The sequence below is a fragment of the Ambystoma mexicanum genome, chromosome 13, assembly GCF_040938575.1.
Source record: "Ambystoma mexicanum isolate Mex_15411 chromosome 13, UKY_AmexF1_1, whole genome shotgun sequence".
In the NCBI taxonomy this organism is placed as follows: Eukaryota; Metazoa; Chordata; class Amphibia; order Caudata; family Ambystomatidae; genus Ambystoma; species Ambystoma mexicanum.
In genome coordinates, this window is record NC_090938.1 from 98,511,058 (window position 1) to 98,530,129 (window position 19,072).

General features: G+C 46.6%; 1 protein-coding gene across 1 annotated transcript in view; it reads right to left on the reverse strand.

Moving 5' to 3' along the window:
- RSBN1 (round spermatid basic protein 1) overlaps nucleotides 1–18,245 on the reverse strand; it is a 136,993-nt gene extending 118,748 nt beyond the window's left edge. The window contains exon 1 of the mRNA XM_069633364.1: nucleotides 17,765–18,245. Within this exon, the coding sequence (XP_069489465.1) occupies nucleotides 17,765–18,173 (409 nt within the window). The 5' untranslated portion in view covers nucleotides 18,174–18,245. The remainder of the gene's footprint in view (nucleotides 1–17,764) is intronic.
- Between the last annotated feature and the right edge of the window lie 827 nt (nucleotides 18,246–19,072).

Consider the following 19,072-nt stretch of genomic DNA (forward strand, 5'->3'; position numbering starts at 1 on the left):
CTTCCACAGTTTAGCTGGGGTAGATTTTCTTTGAGGAGGAGCTCGATTGCCGGCTGGCAATGAAGGTAGAGGGTGATGTTGATCGTGCCCTTTCCACCTTGGGACCCGCTTCTGCGGCAAACTTAGTGGACTCAGACTTGCGGTTCTTAGCTTTGTCTTAGCCCCCCACGGATGAGACGCCCTCAAGGGACTTAGAAGACCGCTCCTCGGAGCGGCCAGTCCTGGGCGAGGCATGATCCTGCTTGGAGCATGGGGCCAAGGCCCTGGCGTTAAGCCACGCCTCCAGTCTACTGTGCCTGTCCCTCGTCATCTTCTTGGAGAACCCGAGGCATATTTCACACTCCTCCTCCTTATGGTCTGGATGCAGGCAGTAAAGGTATTACAGGTGCTGGTCTTCTACAAACACATTCCGTAGGCCGCATATTGTGCAGGGCTTGAAGAGGGACCTTTCCTCCTTCTCTTCCGTCATGGTCGGAGGGTGCAAAGTAGGCCCAATGACCTTCTAGCATCTTCGACGATCTTCGCCCTTGAGGGTTGCTGAAATTCACCGACATCGGATTCCCGCTGTCGGTAGATGAAGTGGGAACACTGGCTCCTTTGTAAAAAAAAATAATAATAATAATAAAATAGGAACAAAAATAGAACCTTTTTCTGTCTAAAACACGAAAAAAAAACAGAAGTAGCCTGCAGAACAAACTCGAGGACTCCCAACACAGAAGCTAGCGGTAAAAATCTGAAGATGGCTGACAGAGGAGGGGCATAGGGAGAGGACTGTCATTAGTTGGGGCAGAATGATCCAGAGGACCGGGATTGGTTTAAAGGAGAAATACAGTTTGTAAGTGAAAGTTAAACTGTTTTTTCTTTTACCAAGGGTTCCCAGCCTGACGACGGGCAATATTCATGTGCATGTGAATCCATGCCAGACCCCCATGCTGGAGAGTATGTTTGTTCAGCATCTGTTGGCCTGGTGAGTCTGAAGGGCACAGATTCTCAGAGGGCATAATATACTCTTATTTATTAAAGTAACGGTACAATGCCTAACTTTTCTTATGACTGGTCCCTAACCTATCTTACTACAGTGCTTTTTCTCATTCGTGAATGTCCAAAGAAATAAGCACGCTGCCCAAAACTACCCTATCTAACCCTACCAGTAAGAGAAATAACTAAGATCAGGAGAAGAACTCCCTTCGCCTGGGGTACTGCTAGTACCAGTCTTTAACATATAATCTGCAGATAGTGTCTGTCTGTTGCAGATTCTTTCTTTTTCTTTGAGACACTTTTGACTATCTTAGCCGGTTTAAATCATATTCCTGGTTGTGCCCTTCTCCTGAGGGAATATGGTTTTCCTAGGCTTTCACTTTGCAGTTCGAACAATTCAACTTTTCTTGGATCACTGGGGTTTGGGTGTTACTTATAGATCTGTAGGCTCATAGCCCTGTCTTTCTGTCTCTTTATACCATAGTGTTCTTGTGCAGGATGGCTTTGTTCCGCCCTCGCCCCCTTCAGCAGGATATTTTGTCCCATTGGTTCAACCTACATCCAGCTTATTAACAATCTTCTGCCCTCGTTTGTTTTCCTAGTTAACTCTGTTTTATATCTTTACTGTGAGGCATTAACTGTGCATTATAATGCTTTTCTCTTGATTTACATTCTTTATATCTAGTTGCCTTCAAAGCTTACAGTTTCATATACTCAATCACATTTATGTGTTCGTTATTAATGCATTTCAACTTGTGCCTTTCTGCATTTTAATCAACTGCCTTTTTGGCTCCCTCTGCTAAAATCGAATCTAGGTATCTAAGTATCTGTACCCGAATACACTGCTACCGCGATTACTGCTGCCTTACTTTCTGTGCACGCCACTGCATCTACAGTGGTCATTGTTATTGTTTAACATTGCGTGAAATTGCCTACAACAGCACCTCTACCTCAACCACCCTTTTTGTAGATCTGGTAGGCATCTGCTTTTAGACTGTATTAGGCCAACATGCCCTCAACCCTCACTACTCTATTTGCAAGAATACTGCCCACACTATACCTCACATGGAACACCACTGCCTCCCTCCACTACCCCAATCTTCACAACACCAGGACTATGCCGTCCACTGATCACCACACCAACCCGTACCTCAACAACCCAGCCTTATGGCTCCAACACTTTGCTTCCAGACCTTCACCAAACATACCATGTTCTATCACCCCGAGAAATGCCAGACTTGGCTCGCGACTCACGCACGCCTCCCATCACTCTGTGCATCTTAACAAACAGCCTCCGACCCCCCACCGCATCCACACACTTGAAAAACCCATCATCACCTCACCCCAACCTCCCCAACCCTGGAAATATTAAGGGTGCATTAATCAATGTCAGATCACACACGGCTCACACTCGAGAAGTGGCTGACCTTATTCTTACCCTCGACCTCGACTTTATGGCTATCACCGAAACTTGGCTTCACGCAGCCTCTGGCCCACTACTCTCCCTTGCCATCCCTCCAGGTTACAACATTATCAGACACGATCGTAACTCTAACCAGTCCAAAGGTGGTGGCATTTCCACTTCCACCTCTCCTCTGTGCATCACTTTTCCTCTATGGAAGCACTGACAGCCAAACTAGCCGTCACTGCTAATCACTATCACCTTCCATCTACTTTACCGGCCACCTGGGCCGCTATCCACCTTCCCTGAGGACCTCTCCAACATCATCACTCATAACACCAAAACCAAGCCTCGATATTAGGGGACTTTAACCTGGGCCTCACTGATCCCAATCACACTGCTGCCATGACTATTGATAATATGCTTATGAATGCAGGATTCATGCATCTTATGAATGCAGGATTCATGCAGCTTATCAACTAACCTACCCACGTTAAGGGCAGAACCCTCGACTGGCTCGCCTCCCACAATTGCCCTATCCATATCATCTCTAACCAACAGTATGCATGGACCGACCACAACTTTATTACGTGTAACATTCAGTCCATACCTGCCAGCCTCTCTCCTACCATTGCACCGGGTACTGCCACCCGCAATAAACGTGACATCACTTGCGACAGATTCCTCCCCCTTCTCCTCCCGGCTCTCAATGACCAGGTTTGCTCATGCTCCGACCCCACGGTTATGGTTGATACCTTTAACCTCGCTATGCAAAAAGCCTTAGATATCATCGCCCCATCCAAACTGAGAAAACCCAAACCTCGAGCCCACCTGAACTCTTGGTTCACACCCCAGCTCAGAACCCTGCGCAAAGAAAAACGAATTGCGGAATCACATTGGAAAAGCAGCCAGTCCGCAGCCAACAAATCGTGCCTCCTCCTGGCCATCCTCAACTACAAGGAAACCATATTCCAGGCTAAAAAAGACACTTACAATAAACGTATCGAACAAGCCAAAACCAACACCAAAGAATTGTTTAGAATCCTAAAAAAGAACTTGAAACCCCTGTCACTGCACCAGACACTTGCATCAAAGATAGCACTTGGTGTACCAAAATCCAACAGGCTCTCCTCGGCAAGATTGCCACCCTCCAAATTAAAATCTATAACAAACAATCAAGCCTACAATCCAACCCGCAACCCAACCCTATCCCCACCCTAAACCACCCCATCCCATACTTTCTGACTCCTTTTAGCTTCTCTCCACTCTCCATTTCCGAAGTGGAAAAGATCACCACCAGCTTTAAAACGACCAATTGCCAAGGCGACCTCTGCCCATCCTATAATCAAGGAAGCAGCTCATGACCTAGCGCCATTCATTACTACCCTCATCAACTCTTCTTTTAGCTCTGGGATCGTACCTGACAATCTAAAGGACGCGTGGGTCATCCCCCTATTGAAAAAAAACCTACCCTGGACGCTAGTATACCCACAAACTAGAGGCCAATCACCACGGTCCCGTTTTTACTAAAAATCCTCGACCGTGCAGCATATCTACAAATTCAAGATTACCTTGAATCTAAAAACTCTTGGGACTTAGGCAATCTGGGTTCCGGCCACGTTATGGCACTGAAACTGCCCTCAGATTTAAAAACACAGATTGAAGATCTAAAAGACAAAGGCAAACTTGCTCTCTTACTCCTCTTGGACCCCTCGGCGGCCTTTGATCTTGTCAATCATGAAATCCTCTGCCACCACCTTAAATCAGCTGCACACTTCTCTGATAAAGCTACAACCTGGATTAGCTCCTTTTTAGACAATAGATCTATGCACGTATTCCCTCCACTAGCAGCCGCCCCACCTGCACCCGTCTCCTGTGGCGTGCCACAAGGATCTTGGGTTTCATCCACGTTGTATAACGTGTTCACCAAACCTCTCTTCAATATCTTGGACTATCTGGGCGTCACTTACACCAACTATGCCGACGACACCCAGATACTAATCCCTATCTCAGGTGACTACAGGGCTGACTCCCTCGCTATCAATGTCATCTACCAGGTCATCCAGGTATGGATGGCTCAACACGGACTGTCTTCATGATGAAAAGAGCTCCTTATTCTTGGTTTGCCACAAAAACTTACCAAACTCGACCCTGTGCTCCAGTCTTTCATCATCAATGGGAATATTATCCCAACCGCCAAGGACACAAAAAGCCTAGGGATCTACATTGACTCGACCCTATCCCTGACCAGACAAACTAACTCAGTCTCTTCCGCAGCGGCATATACCTGCAAGCTTATTACAGCCTGTCGCCCTTTCCTCTCCGCAACCAATTGTGTCACCCTGGCTAGAACTCTTGTATTATCCAAGATTGATTACTGCAATGCACTGTACATAGACACCAATTGCTGCAACCTAAGCAAGTTACAAATTGTCCAAAACAATGCGATTAGAGCTGCCCTCAACATTCCAAGGTGCCAACACATATCCGACACCAGGCACAATATTCGCTGGCTCTAAGTCCCACACCGTATCTCCCTGAAAACCCTGGCTCTTACCCACAAATGCCTTCATAACCAAGCTCCCTGCTACCTGGCCAACCGATTTGTCCTCCACAACTCCATTAGACCCCGCAGAATGGCTCATTTAAACTGCCTTGAGGTTCCACGTTTCAATCTCCAAAGATCAGGTGGAATTAGCTTCCCTATCTTGGCAGCTAAACTCTGGAACACGCTTCCTAATGAGCTTAGAGCAGAACCCTCATTCCCGAGATTCAAACCCCTTACGAAAACCTTGCTGGCCGCCCAGGACATTTAGCTCTGGGTTCTCTGCTTAATTTGTACATGGATATATAATCTGCTTGTCCTCTCATTGCTATTATTATACCTGTAAATTCTGTATTATACTTGTAAACTTTGTAATTATGGTTCTGTCTGTTTTTCTTATGTTGTAACTAAGTGATGTGCCCGGTTGCCCCTGGGCCTGGTGCGCTATACAAATAAAATACAAATACTCTGACAAGTTAACTGTGCAATATATTGATAGCCTTGAATCTCCCCCTGCACCTCCCATTCTCCCGCTTACCTTCATTCTTCAAGGAGAACGATGGAGGGATTCGGTCTCAGGGTTTCTTTCTCTCTCCCTATCGTGGACGCAGTCTTCTCCCCGCGTTCGCATCCTCGGTTTCTCTCTCTGTCTCTTGGTGTCCCTGTGCTCGTCTGCACTCACGGACACCTTCCGGTCCTCTGTTGTTGGTGTCTCGGCAATGTTCTTCGGACCGACAGTCCACCACAGATTCATCTCTGTGGTCTCACCCCCACCTCTGCTTGGGTATCTGCCCGAACAGCGTATCAGGTCTCAGGACTGCCGCAGATTTGGCATCCCATGTAACAGCCGTAAAGGAGTTAAACTTGTGTTTCTTGATTTTGGCTTTCGCCCACTGTTGCACAGCTTGGTGCCTTCCCACAGCCTCTGTCTAATAGTCTCCCTCTCTTCCCCAGCTTCTCGCTCTCCTCCCGGTTTGGAGGCACACTCCTTAACAAACTCCTCTTAGTAAAGTGGCCATCTGGATGAGAGTTTCTTCGTCGTAGTCTTGACAGGTAATATTTTCTTGTGTGTTAAAACATCCCATGTAGACCATAGTACGTCCAGCTGGGAGTTCCTCCTGAGAACGTGAGTCCTTGGCCCCTAAGGGGAGGGGTGAGGGGGGGGGGGTAGGAGGGGTCTCTCCTCGGGAGGTCCCACTTGCTTCTACCCCTACGGAGGGCTTTGCAGAGAGAGGGCTCACCTCCCTAGCCTCATAGGGGTGTGTGGGGTGGCGAGGGGGGCAGAGAAGGAACGAATTCTGTCCATTGGTCACAGGAGCCAAAAGTAGCTGTTGGTATCAAGTTAAGCAGGCTCATGTAAGCAACACGCATGAGCTAAATAGCTCCCAGCTCCTCTCAATGTCTAACCCTGCATCATAATTTTAAAAGTTCATGCTATTTTAACTTTGCACATTACATTCTGTCGCTCCCTCCCAACCTCTAGGACACCAAAGGAGATGCAGGCGCATCGATCCATGGACCCTGTGCCTTGACCTTCACGTCCTACTAGCCCCCTTTAAAAAGGACAATCTAGCATGCAGAGCCCAAGCTTAGCAAAGATAACCATTTGGCCTTTTCCTCTCAACTGTGAGGCAATGTTCCTTTAGTAATGGAATGCAAAAGGAAATGACTTGCAAAAAATAAAATCTAAAAAAAGAATCCTGTTGCTAATAGAGGATGGTTCTGCAAGGTTAGAGCTTAGAACTCTGGTAAGCATGGCATGATAGACTTGTATAAATGAGTATACACTGCTACGTTATTGTTAAGTTAGGTGGAAAAATACCCAACAGAACTTAGTTGAAGCAGTTAAAAACATGAAGGTACCCCCAAACAAAGGAGACCCTGATCATATTGGGAAAAGAAACCACAGGCACACAAGGAACCGAAAAATGCACATGACCACTCCACTTCTAAGCAACGCCAACCCAGCCCTGAGGGGGAAGAGGGAGGGAGGGGAAACGAGGAAAACAGCAGGAATCTCTACTGTATACTGTAAGTTGTTGGTAACAAAGGAATGAGATGCCAAGTTGATATATCACATTGTTTATTGAATCATCTGAAATCGTGCTGTAATGTAGAATTGCATGTATACGCATATGTTTATCTCTCTCTGTTCCTGGAGAGATTTGTTCTGTGTATAAAAATCAATATAACTGAAATAAAAAATAAAAAAAACCTTTCTGTCACGAAAAGAAGAAAAAAGCCTTAACCGTCCCTATTTCTATGGGGGTGTCCCCTGCCTATAAAAATAACCAAGGTGCTTGTCCATCCTTAGGAAGTCGTCAAGTAAAAAAGTCTGCCGTCAGGAAGGGGGGGGGGGTGGATTAAGTTATTTGGGTTGCCGGCAGTGGGTGCTTCCCTCTTGTTGTAATGTTCTTTACTCAATGCTCGCCTGTGCTCAAAACCAATAAAATTCAATTTACCGAAAAAATACAAGGAAGGAGTGGCTCAGCATCTGCTAGAGGTAAAATAACTGAGGCCGTTTCTTGGTCCCTCTGGGGCAACCAGGGTCAGCCAGGTTTTTGCCACCTCGACTCCAACAAAAAAAATACTGAATTCTCATTGCTACTCAATTTGCAATTCAAAGTATCATTTCAACCTCAACTAGTGTGTTGCTGTGCTGCTGCTAGGGTCAGCAAGGCAGATAGATACACTACTGAGCCTTTCGCACAGTCATTAATACAAGTCTATCATGCCAATCTTACCCAGAGTTCTAAGAACTAACCTGGCAGAACCAGCCACTATTAGATTATTTTGTTAGATTTTATTTATTTTTTGCAAGTCATTTGTACTGCACAAAAAAAGCACTTGGTACAAAAGAAAAGATACTAGTTAAGTCCACACAAATATTGTCCCTACTGCTTTATGCAGACTATTGGAAATGCATCCAAAGCATTGGTTAGGTGGTTGGGGGGTGCAGAATAGGCCCCAAGCAGGGAACCTAGACACCCCCTCGTTTCCACCGAACACATGCAAACAGAAGAAAAAAAACATGCTTCATCAAGTAAGCTAATGACAGGCAGCATCATTTGGCTTTGCTGGGGTGACTTGGCACTTTCTGCATACCACTCGTGCTCCAAGACAGCGACACCCCAAGAACGGCAGACATATCAGCTATCAAAACATGGAGAGGGTTCAGCTCCCGTTAAGTACATGGTGTAAAGTGGTTTTGAACGTGGTACAATAAAAACACAAAACCTTGCTGGAAAAGGGATTTAAGCAATTGCCCAAGATCACACAATTGCTTGTCAAAGAGGGATGCCAATCTGTATTAGCTTTATTTACGCTCAAACAGCCTTGCTACAAGACGTCGTCCAAATATGTTCACAATTATCTATGGTGTGTGGCAATTTCGTGATTTGTCTGAATATTTTGCGAGCTTTGTGGCTGTATTATTGTGGGACTAAACTGCCAAGAAGCTTAAAACTGGTCACTGGAAAAAGGAAAAAAATACTAGAGCGAAATGTCTTCTGGGGAGCTCGATAGCACTTCTGAAATAAAGGGCAGAGCCTAAATAGTTTTAAATAGACACCTGGAGAATATAAAACACAAAAACGATGCTGTACGTTATAAGGGATTCACTTACAATAATGAACTGGTGATGAAGCATAGTAGGGGGGTGGAAATGTTTCGTTTGGTTTGAGTCTTAAAAGAGATATTCAAGGCAGTTCATGCAAGAATGTACAGACAAATAACGGCCTGGAGGTCGACCAAACCAGCCACCCCGAAAGAAGTCAGGGTTACTGCCCAGCGACATGACCAGTTAGCCCCATCAGTGAGGAAATTGTGGCCTGTGAAAGGCAAAAATGTTTTGGGGCTGCGCAAAGGAATCGATAGTGCTGGGTGTGAAAGATCCCAGCTACCCCCTAAAATGCTAATTAAAAAAAGTGCTCACCCTGTAGAGAGCATAGGTAGCGCCAGAAGAGCCCCCTTATTCTTTCAATGGCACCAGGGACAAGATGGCAGCAGCTAAGGAAACACAGCTGGCAGAAAGTGTGTGCACACCTCTGAAACTATACCCACGATTAATATGCACAAGATAAACTTGTGTACATTTAGAATCATTGTATGCAAATTTATCTCACGAATACTGAGACGGGCAATCCGGAAAACCAGTCAGGTTTTATGCACTGGGACCCTGGAGTTGGACTACTGCTCTGACTGCAGCGTCACAGAGCCCCGTGGCATGTGGAAACGGCATGCACTTGTGACACTAACACGTGGGACATCTATTAAATCCCCAAGCTTCGTCTATACAAAGCCCCATTACCCATCTAAAGGCCACAACGCTTTCAGCAAATCACATTGGAAAAGGAGCACTAACAGAGAAACACCTGGAAAACCAGGTGTGTGACATCAGGAGTAAGAGGCGGGAAAGAAACCATGGAAACAGGCAATGCCATTCCTTACTGTTATCAGACCAGCACACGCCCCCCTACTCCCACCACTGGAATGTGGGAAAACGGGCACAGCAGGCAATAATCACCTGTACGGTCCAATAGGCACATCCCTGAACGTGTGAGGTGTGGAAGGAAAAACACGTAAAGCTATTGCAAAGTAAAACAATTATGCTGCGGGATGTGATAACGTAGCCAGTCGGAAAAGAACTGGCAAGCGCTTCTCATTTCCATACGTTCAAAATATATATTTCGCTGTCCGAAGGCCTTAGAATGCTGGACCGAAGTTACATTAAAGACGGGAGTGGCGAGAAAAAAAATATAATAAAAAACACACAAACATACTGCAGATTCTAAGATTAAAAACAGCACGCCTCCAATCCAACGGTCAGTTAGTGGTCATATTATATAAAATAAAATGTCTTAAAAACATGTTTTAAAAATGTAACCGCTCGTCCGCGCCATTTAGAATTCCGTGCTTTAAACATGACGGAATCAAGAATGTATTTAAGGGAACTTAATATCCTTGAGATTAGATTCAAAAAGGCAGAAAGAAATGCGCACTGTCGGGACAGAAGCAACCGTGGCACTAGTGGAACAAGTGTAAGGCGATCTCCCACCCACCAACAGGAGCAAAAAACAAACAAGTAGAAAGATGGGCCCCGGGCAGCAGGAAATGAAAGCTCGCGGTCAGCTGGCCAGGTTTAGGGAGGAGTGGGGGCGGGTCTGCGGCCGCTCCACTGCTGTAAACACGGGAACATGGCAGCACTACCCCGAGCCTGGCCTCAGGGATGCAACAGCAAGCAGAGAGGAGAGCGGAAACCAAGGCAACAGCAACACAGGCACAGACAAAAGAAGAGGAAAAGGCAGCAGCAGCAGCAAGAGCGCCGGGAAGGGCAGGCAGGCGGCGGGTCAGTAGACGCCCAAGGTGGCCAAGGGCCGGCCACCGCCGCTAGCAGCCCGCCCGGGCCGCAGAGGCAGGCCAAGCCCACACAATGCTGCGACTCTGCACCCAGGCTTCATGGAGAACGACTGGAACACTCGACATGCCACCCAGGAAGGCACCGAGCCAGGTGGAGATCAGTCGCTTCTGCTGGGAGTAAAATGCAACTTTAATACATTTACAACATGCCCATTATTCGAAACGTGGACCCAGAACACGTGCGGCTGATTCCGCTGCTGGAGCTACTAGGAAATGGCATAAACAGTAAACCGTGGTGGGACAACGGTTATGTGGGAGAACATTATTTTAGAGCAGCTATGCCAACATACCAATACAAATTCTCTGACCTGTGCAGCCAAACCCGAGCACACCGGGTCATGCCCCCGGAAGCAACGAGAGGTGTGCTGGTGCCTTAGGCCAAAGACTCGGGCCACAACTGCTGGCCACCAGGTGACGCCACAAATGACCTGTGTACTCACTGACAATGCCCGACAACTGGGGGAAGGGTTTCCATGTCATGCTTGTACAAGTTGCAAATCAAATTCCGGTGCTCAGTTGGGCTGGCTTAACACCCTGAAGACGTTTAGACCATGCTGTGCTGCTCTACACGGTAATGTTTACCGAGGCCGTGTACTGCGGGTGGCATGGCTCTTGGTAAAGCGAGGTGCCAGGCCCAGCTGCCATGCAGACACTAGATTTTTAGGCCAATCATTGTTGGTTGGACTCGGTTAGACACATACATTTACTGCAATTGTGAGCAGCTTCTGCTACTGCGCAGAAGTGTTGGGAGGTAGGATGATCACCGAATAGGGAAGGCCGCGTTGTACTACGCGCCCGTCATCAGTCTTTCAGCATCTGAGATAGGACATTATGGTTTGAGGAATGCCAAAAAGCCTCCTGGATCTTCAGGGAAACGAGATTAAAAACCGTGCACGCCAATCGAAGAGATTGTGGTCAAGGGTCCCCTGCTGCACACCACTAATGCATGCAGGACAATGCAGCGTTAGATTTCAGAGCGCAGGGAATATCAATTTCCAGAAATGCACTGCCTCAGCTGTACTGGCACTACAGTCATGCATGGAACGCCCTCCCCGCGCCCCTCCCCCTTGCTTTTGCCAGTATGGACCAGTTGTCAGGGGAACGGAGCAGCCTCGACAGAGAATCGGCTTTGATCCGAACGAGGCTCGATTTTGTAGCGTGTTCATTTTACCTTGTTTTTCTGAAGACAATCAGACATTGCAGGAGATTAACGCGGTCACTCGCTTATAATAATGACATCCATACTTGCTACAAATAGAAGCGTCTTAAAACCCAACTCATCAAGTTAGACTTGCATGTAGTCTGCCAACCCCCCAGCCCCTCCCCCGGGGGGTTGAGGGTGGTTATACTGCTGCAGCTTTAAGATTTAAAAATTGGTTGAAGACCGAAGACAACACCCAAAATAAATCAAACAAAAAACAAACACCAAAAACATATTGAAATTAAGGATGCAAGACTCGGAATCCAGTTACTAATTGATCCAATCATCAATAGCTCTTTCCTTTAGGCCGCCCTTGAAAGCCAGCGCATAGTCCATGGAAGGGGCGGGGGGGGGGGGGCGTCTGACGGCTATGATCTGCACCTCGCCATGCACACGCTTTCTTTAATGCGGACGGAAGGGCAGCAAAGTACAGACAGGCATTCAGGAGTGTATACAACTTTGTTTTATTGCGAGCATGCAACAAACGGCTCCCGAGCTTCTATATATTCTTCAAGGCAAATGATGCAGTCCCCAAATGATGGCCGATGGCGAATCAAGGGGCCATAATTGGGAGAGGGGTCAGTATCCCAAGCAATAATGACCCCTCCGCACATAAAGGCTATCAGCACAGTGGTAAACAGCAATTAACGTTTTTGCCGTTGGTGTGGCGAAGAAAAACATGCTAATTTATTACAGAGTATAAAACATTTGAGTAAATTAAACGAGATATCAATTTGTAATATTTAAATAGCTAGCTTTTCTTCAAAAAAAAGGCATGCATATTTGTGTGGACCTGGAACAGATTTAGAAGGAACTTGCATGTTGTGCAACGTTAAAAGTGTCTTTATTTAGATTTCACTTTGGCCAGTTAAAATTGGTTTCTGCCTGGGACATTAAAGGTAGGGATATACATTATTAAAAAAATAAACTAAAAACAAATATTAATAAATACAAAATTGTTACGAGAGGGAGTGTTTTGTTGAAATACATTTTTAAGGCAGTTGCACTGTGGTTTCTTGAATGCAGAGAAATGCTCGCCGTTTCCTTGGCTGCTTTTGAAGTCAGAATGTCTGGAATGCAGTCAATACCTGTACTTATTGACTGCATTCCGATCGACTGTGACGAGGTAAATAAGGACTTCCATCAGATTTATAGACCTGGTCCGAGGGCTGTAGCAGGTGGCTTGGGCCGTGAATTCAGAGCTAAACGAAAAAGCACAGCAAGGGCATTTAAGAAAGTTACAGGTAGAGGCGTAGACAAGGTAGGGCCCCCGAGCGGGCAAGGCCCACCCAAAATCTGTAAAGGCACACAGAGCAGCGCTGTGCTGGAATTTACAGGTGTTCAGATCACTGCTGTGGGCCCAGCTACATTAGCTTCAGGCCCCACTTCTTAAGACAATCCTGGCTCCGCCTCTGGTTACAGGCCGGAGGGTTGAGTCTATAAAAGCTATGACCCGCATCACTCGATAGTTTAAAGTAAAGTAGTTTTACATCTATAGCAGAGTAGCACATAAATCCGGCACAGCAGGGAATTGGTTATGGGTGTCCTCTGCGCTGCCAAAGGACTTGGAATGTAGTGGGTGTACACATTTGTGAGCTATACTGGTTTGTATTGCCCACAAATTACCCAATTAGAATGCGAAGTGATAATTCAGAGGGTTAGAACCAGTGTTCCACATAAGATTTTGAAGTGGGGGTATTTTACTACCTATTTTTTAAATTTGGGAGCAAAATTATTTTTTTTATGGCTTAAGAAAATAAGCAGAATTCCCAATGAGAGTATTTTAAAAGCGGATACAATTTAGTTTTAACTGGAAAATAAAAACCTTTTTGTAATCCACATTTACAAAAAATAGCACCTGGTTATTTTCTCATTGTAAGACGTTTGCCCAGTGCTCTAGAGAAGTTTTTGGTATCTGACAATATAACTCGCACACAAACAGTCGCCATAAATAATGTCGCCGGGAAAAGGCTGTGGCGACATTACGTATGGCGACATTTGTAAAGGGGGGTGGTGGGGGCAGGCCGTCCCGTCCCCCTTGGGGCAGGGGAGGAAAACATTTAAAACAGTTGCAGGGATGTCCTCTGCAGGTTCACTGTGATCATGTTGCTGCAAATCACATCCTTTTGCAGCGACTTTTTTGCTACAAAGCCTTTTTGCAGGGACAATATCACATGGAACCAAGATTCTCACGTGTGAGCATTTAACTACCTATTTTTTACAAGTTCGGTGTAAAATGATTTTTTTATCGAGTAAAAAAATAAGTCCTGCTGCCGATGGGAGCATTTAATAAGAGTAAAAATATATTTTAGCAACTGGCAAACAATGTTTTGTTATAAATATTTTTGTTCCCAGTTATTCACGCTTTTTAAAAAGATGTACATTTACCTCTTCAGATCAGCAATAAAAATGATAGTTTTTTCTTGTGGCACTACGTGTGCTACTTTTTCAAACATCTAAGGACCTGTGTGAATGAAAACTGAGTGACAGGCTCCTGTGCCCGTTTGCTATTTTTTGTTGGTAGTATTTTTACTGCCCATTTTTATTTTTGGGGAGCATTTGCTTACTACTATCTAGTGAGTAAAACTGCCCAATACACACCTTATCTGTAGGGCTGCGTGAGCCTCGTAGGATCAGGCAGTGACACCAGTAGTTTCTTCCTGGGGGGTTACATGCACTACTTCTCCAAATAGCCTGTGAGCTGTGCAGGTGAAAACAGGGGGTACAAGTTTCCCCACTTTCTCTTGAGAGTAGGGGTGTAACACTTTGAGGGCCAAAAAATAAAAAAAGTCAGGTTGCATTCTAATAGCCAAGCATAAAAGTCGCTCCCCCCAACCCTATTCTGGGCAGACACACAGCACACCCTTTGTTATTCACCAAAAGTTAATCATCAAATGCCAAGCGCTAGCAGCAACTGAAAGGTCTGCACATTACTGCCATGTTCCTCGACACAAATAAAGGGCGCTTGAGACGAGAGGACAACATCAGTGAATGTTTTGGTCCCTTAGGCTTAAGCCGCAATGGCAGGGACCGAATAAAGAGCCGCGAGTACGAGCTAAAAGCAGCTCCCGGATATCAGACTTGCCCAATAGGGGCAGCTTTGGGGCAAGTACATTGCACGCTGCAAAACTACCACATGGGGTGTCTGTCCATTAGATACCAAGTCTTACCTGTTTTTAAGGTTACTGATTTGCACAGACGGAAATCACTCACGGTCGGTTTATTTATTTCAACAACAAAACAAAAAAAAATGAAAAGGCGGAAACGTAGAGCAGTTGCTTCGCGCTCCATGTTATCAATCAAGTATATTGGACCAAAGCAATCCATTAACACCGCTAAAAAGTATTCAATTTCTCTCTGCAGATGTGAAACGGCTATACAGATGTTATCACAATACCTAGAGAAGCCATTCGTTTCTAAGGTGAACATCAACGTTGGTTTAACGCCCCGAGTGAACAAGCACAGTCACCCAAGCACTACATGTTTTGTATTAAGTGTGGATACATTCGGAGAGAATGACCCAAACAATGAATACGGTTACATTGACGGACATGTTTAAAGAATAAACAACTCATCAGGGACCCTTAGTCACGACCCAGTATCGTTTAAACATATTCAAGGCATGCCATAAGCCTTTATACAGTTAAAGTCGCACAGGTATAGTTGTATGACCGTACTTGGCCTAGGCAGTAAATAAAAGTATCTCATGGTAGCTATCGGTATCAGAGATCATTGTTCGGGCAATACAAAAATAATTACGAGGACATTAAATTAGTAAAGCGAACGTCCATTCGACATATGAAATCATTTTGCAGGCATCGATACGTTTTCTAGTACAGTACAAAAGGATGGTAATGAAATAAGTATGCAATTGAACAATCAATTCTGGGAATGTGTACATCGCCAAAATGAATCCACGTGAGACGTCAAGGTTTGTGTACGTGGCCCGGAGAAAGCTCAAAAGAAGCAGTAGTCAGTAATAGATAACTTTGGCTGGAGCGACCAATAAGCGGCGTGGATACGCAAATAGTCACCTCCCACTTTCCGGAAAGAGATGGGCTGTCATGAGAAAAACAGCAGAAGGGCAATTCATGGTGTATTGTCGGTAGTCAACACCAATCAAGGACGCCGACTTGGTTTTAAACCCCATTGAAAGAAAAAAGAAAAGGAACAAAAAAATATTCCATTTTGTTTTCAATTGTAATGTCAGTGGTACATTCCAGGCTGTGCGCGTTCAAGTATCTTCCAAGAGAATCATCTGTAGTGCAGCCTGGATGGCGAAACACCAGCACGTGCAAATCAAACACCCAGTGGCAGTGAAATGGACAGCTCTGGCTTCGGGCCCCGGGTGCTGCCAAATGCAATCCTCTGGAGGGGGTCGGAAAAGATGAACCATAGCAGAAACGAGGAATTTCTCATGATGCCCTCTCGAAAGAGAGATGAGCAACCACAAAAAAGGGAATGCAAAGAGTTCATGTGAGCGGAGCTACAACTCAATGGGTGCACACGAAACAGTCTTCTAGCGAAACTACTCTCCCCTGCCAGCGTCGGATCACGCAGAACTCAAGTGCTTCTCTCACCACACGGGACGCCAGATACGAAGGGGGTAAGAAAAGCAAAGCTCAAGAAGAACGACTGCAAACAATGCGACTCTGTAGCCCAGCCACAGCCTACACGGGCCAAGGCAACCAGAGTTACAATTGCGACATGCACTACTGAAAACCAAAGCCAAGTGGCAGAATCCCACCACTGCGACAATAGAGCCAACCAGGGGCACTACGGCCTACAACATTAAAATATATAACTCACCAGGAGCACTGCAGCCTACAACAACATTAAAATATATAATTCACAAGGAGCACTCCAGCCTACAACATTAAAGTATATAATTTCCAAAGGTCGAGTTAGTGTCACATCGACAGTGCATTGCAGATCACACTAATCAAGAGAAGCAGACATGGGCATATATACAGACTATCGCCCAACTAAAATATAATTCATCACAAACAGAAGTGACAAAAACAGGAGTACAGGCCGACCAGGACACGTGGCTTATTTAAGAATCGTTCGGGGGATTTTGAGATCGGAAGAACAGACTGGGGAAGGTGACAGTTGCCAATGCAGGCAGTCTGGCGTGCACGTTTGAATTCCACTCCAACATGCACCTAGAACACCAGTAAGACTGCATGCACATGCCTATCTCTCACGACCAACTTGGCACACCCCATGAAAGGGCTGTCCTTTCCAGGGCAAAACGTGCACACAGTTCAGTATAAAACACCCTCTCACAGGGAGAGCTGTGCAAAACTCCTGTGTGCAGAAACATGCACATACTTGGCATGAGCACACCCTTTTTATGGCCACCCACGCATACAAACTGTTTCCAAAAAGAAATATCCATACTCTTATTTTCCATGGACATATGTGTTCACATGGATAGCAGCACACACAAACAAAAGCCCCATTTCGCATGGATACACGTGCAGTCCCACACATGCAGAGCTTGCAAAAAATGCATGCACCATTAATGCAGGATTCGAAACTACTGAGAGGTGGGCACTGCCAGTTACAATTTGCATCGAATTTGAAAGCAAAAGGTTCTGCTTATTTCGAGCTGCAGTCGGATTCCCAAGTACGCGGTTAGCTTCTGCCAGGCAAATCTGTATTTCGATCTCTTCTTGTGGCTACGAACGGAAGATAAAAAAAAAAACAGATCCATGCCCTATTCATGGAGAAATGTTCATGCATGCGTTTGCAGACTTTGCAAGGGTTTATAAGGCTATCTACGCTCTTATAGGCCCCCGCGATCATCTGCATACTTTAAGGGGAAACTATGCCCTCCAAAAGGACTCACTGCTACCCATAAGTACCCAGGGAGGGGTGTTTATGCAGGCACTTTTTGAACGATCACACACCTGGCAAAGATGCACGACACACGTGAATGGATATAGAGGTGTGTGCATTCACACACTCCCAGTGGAAATTCATGCACATTAAATAATGCATTCCTGCCCGTTAAGTGCACGTGCAGAACCACCCCACCCATGCACACTCTTGACAAGGGCCCACAGCATGGCCATCTAACCTCAGTGATGTTATTGACTATGTAAGGACACGCCCCCAGCAGGCACACAATCGGCATACACAGCAATGCATGCATGTACGCACGCACGCGCCTACCTTCTGCCACCCCATCGACCCCCCCCCCCCCCCAGCTCACCTCTTGCGGTGGCAGGCTTCCCAGGAGAGCTGCTGGTGCCCCCGGTGTTGTCCCTCGAGCTCCCGCGGTGCTGCTTCCTGTGCTTGGGCTGCGGGGACAGCTTGAGGGGACAGAACGTGAAGAGCCCGGGGCTGAGGGAGGAGACAGGCTGAGGGCTCCCCAACTCCCTGGTGGCTGGGCCCCCCATATCCGGGGCCCCTGCAGTGTCGCTGGTGCGCTGATGGTGGTGGTGATGGCGATGGTGGTGAGAAGGCTCCCGGCTCAACCTCGCCCGTTTGCTACTCTGCCCCCCAGAGCTCGAGGACCCGTCCTCCTCCCGGTGCTTCTTCTTTCTCCCCCTGCTTTTCCCTTTGTCTCTCCCATCCTCCCGGACGCGCAGCACCTCGACCTGCGCAGCCATTTCCAACATTATTTTAAATGGCCCCACAGTTTGACAGTGCGCATGCCCAGAAGTCCCAAAGCAGGCTGGGGATTGTGGTTCAAAGTGAGAACTACCTCATCGATAGCGGTAACTCCTCCAACAGCAAAAACAATACACTGCGCGTGCGCATTAGCCCAGGCATGGGACTTACGGTCCGTTGCCAGCCCCTAGACTGCGGCTACAATGACGTGCGGAATGTTCTCTGGGAGGGAACGTGCGTGGCTGCACGCGCGAGGCAGCCACATCCTCATTGGTTGGGTGACGTTGCTTGGCAGTTTGACAACAGAGCGTCGGAGCCAGCTGTGCTCGCACGCTATGACAGGAGGAAAGAGGCAAGTTCAAATGAAAGGCAGGCGACCAATAAGAGACGGCGGAAAGATGCCAAAGGGAGATAAGACCCGAGATACAGCTCAGTGTGTGACAAAAGACAGAGAGCAGCCAATAGGCCGATTGCTTACCGGGAATCTTCAATACCTTTACGCCCCTCTTCCTCGTCCCCGTACTAACATGTGCGGTAACCACCTCAGTGTCAAAAAATCTTCTTTTATTACAATTATTGTTACCCATGCCCTACCCCTGGCCTTGGGAGTATAGTTCTCAACTGTTATGTTAGCGGTACTTGTATAGCGCACCGTCATCAACGGAATTGGTCCCCAGGCGCTCTTGTGGATCTGTAAACAGGAAGGGTGGGTAGGGTTAGTCGGGAGGAGGGGAGAAGGAGAGTGGGAGAAGTGGTGTGCTTTTGGCAGCTTCAGCTCGGTATACACCGAGTGATGGGCTTTGGTGCTAGTATCGGATCGGATGAATGCCTCGAGTGCTGTGGGTGAAGTTTTATGTGTTGTTTGTGCGGTGTGGTAAAGTGCGTGTGGATTGCTGGGAGAGAGATG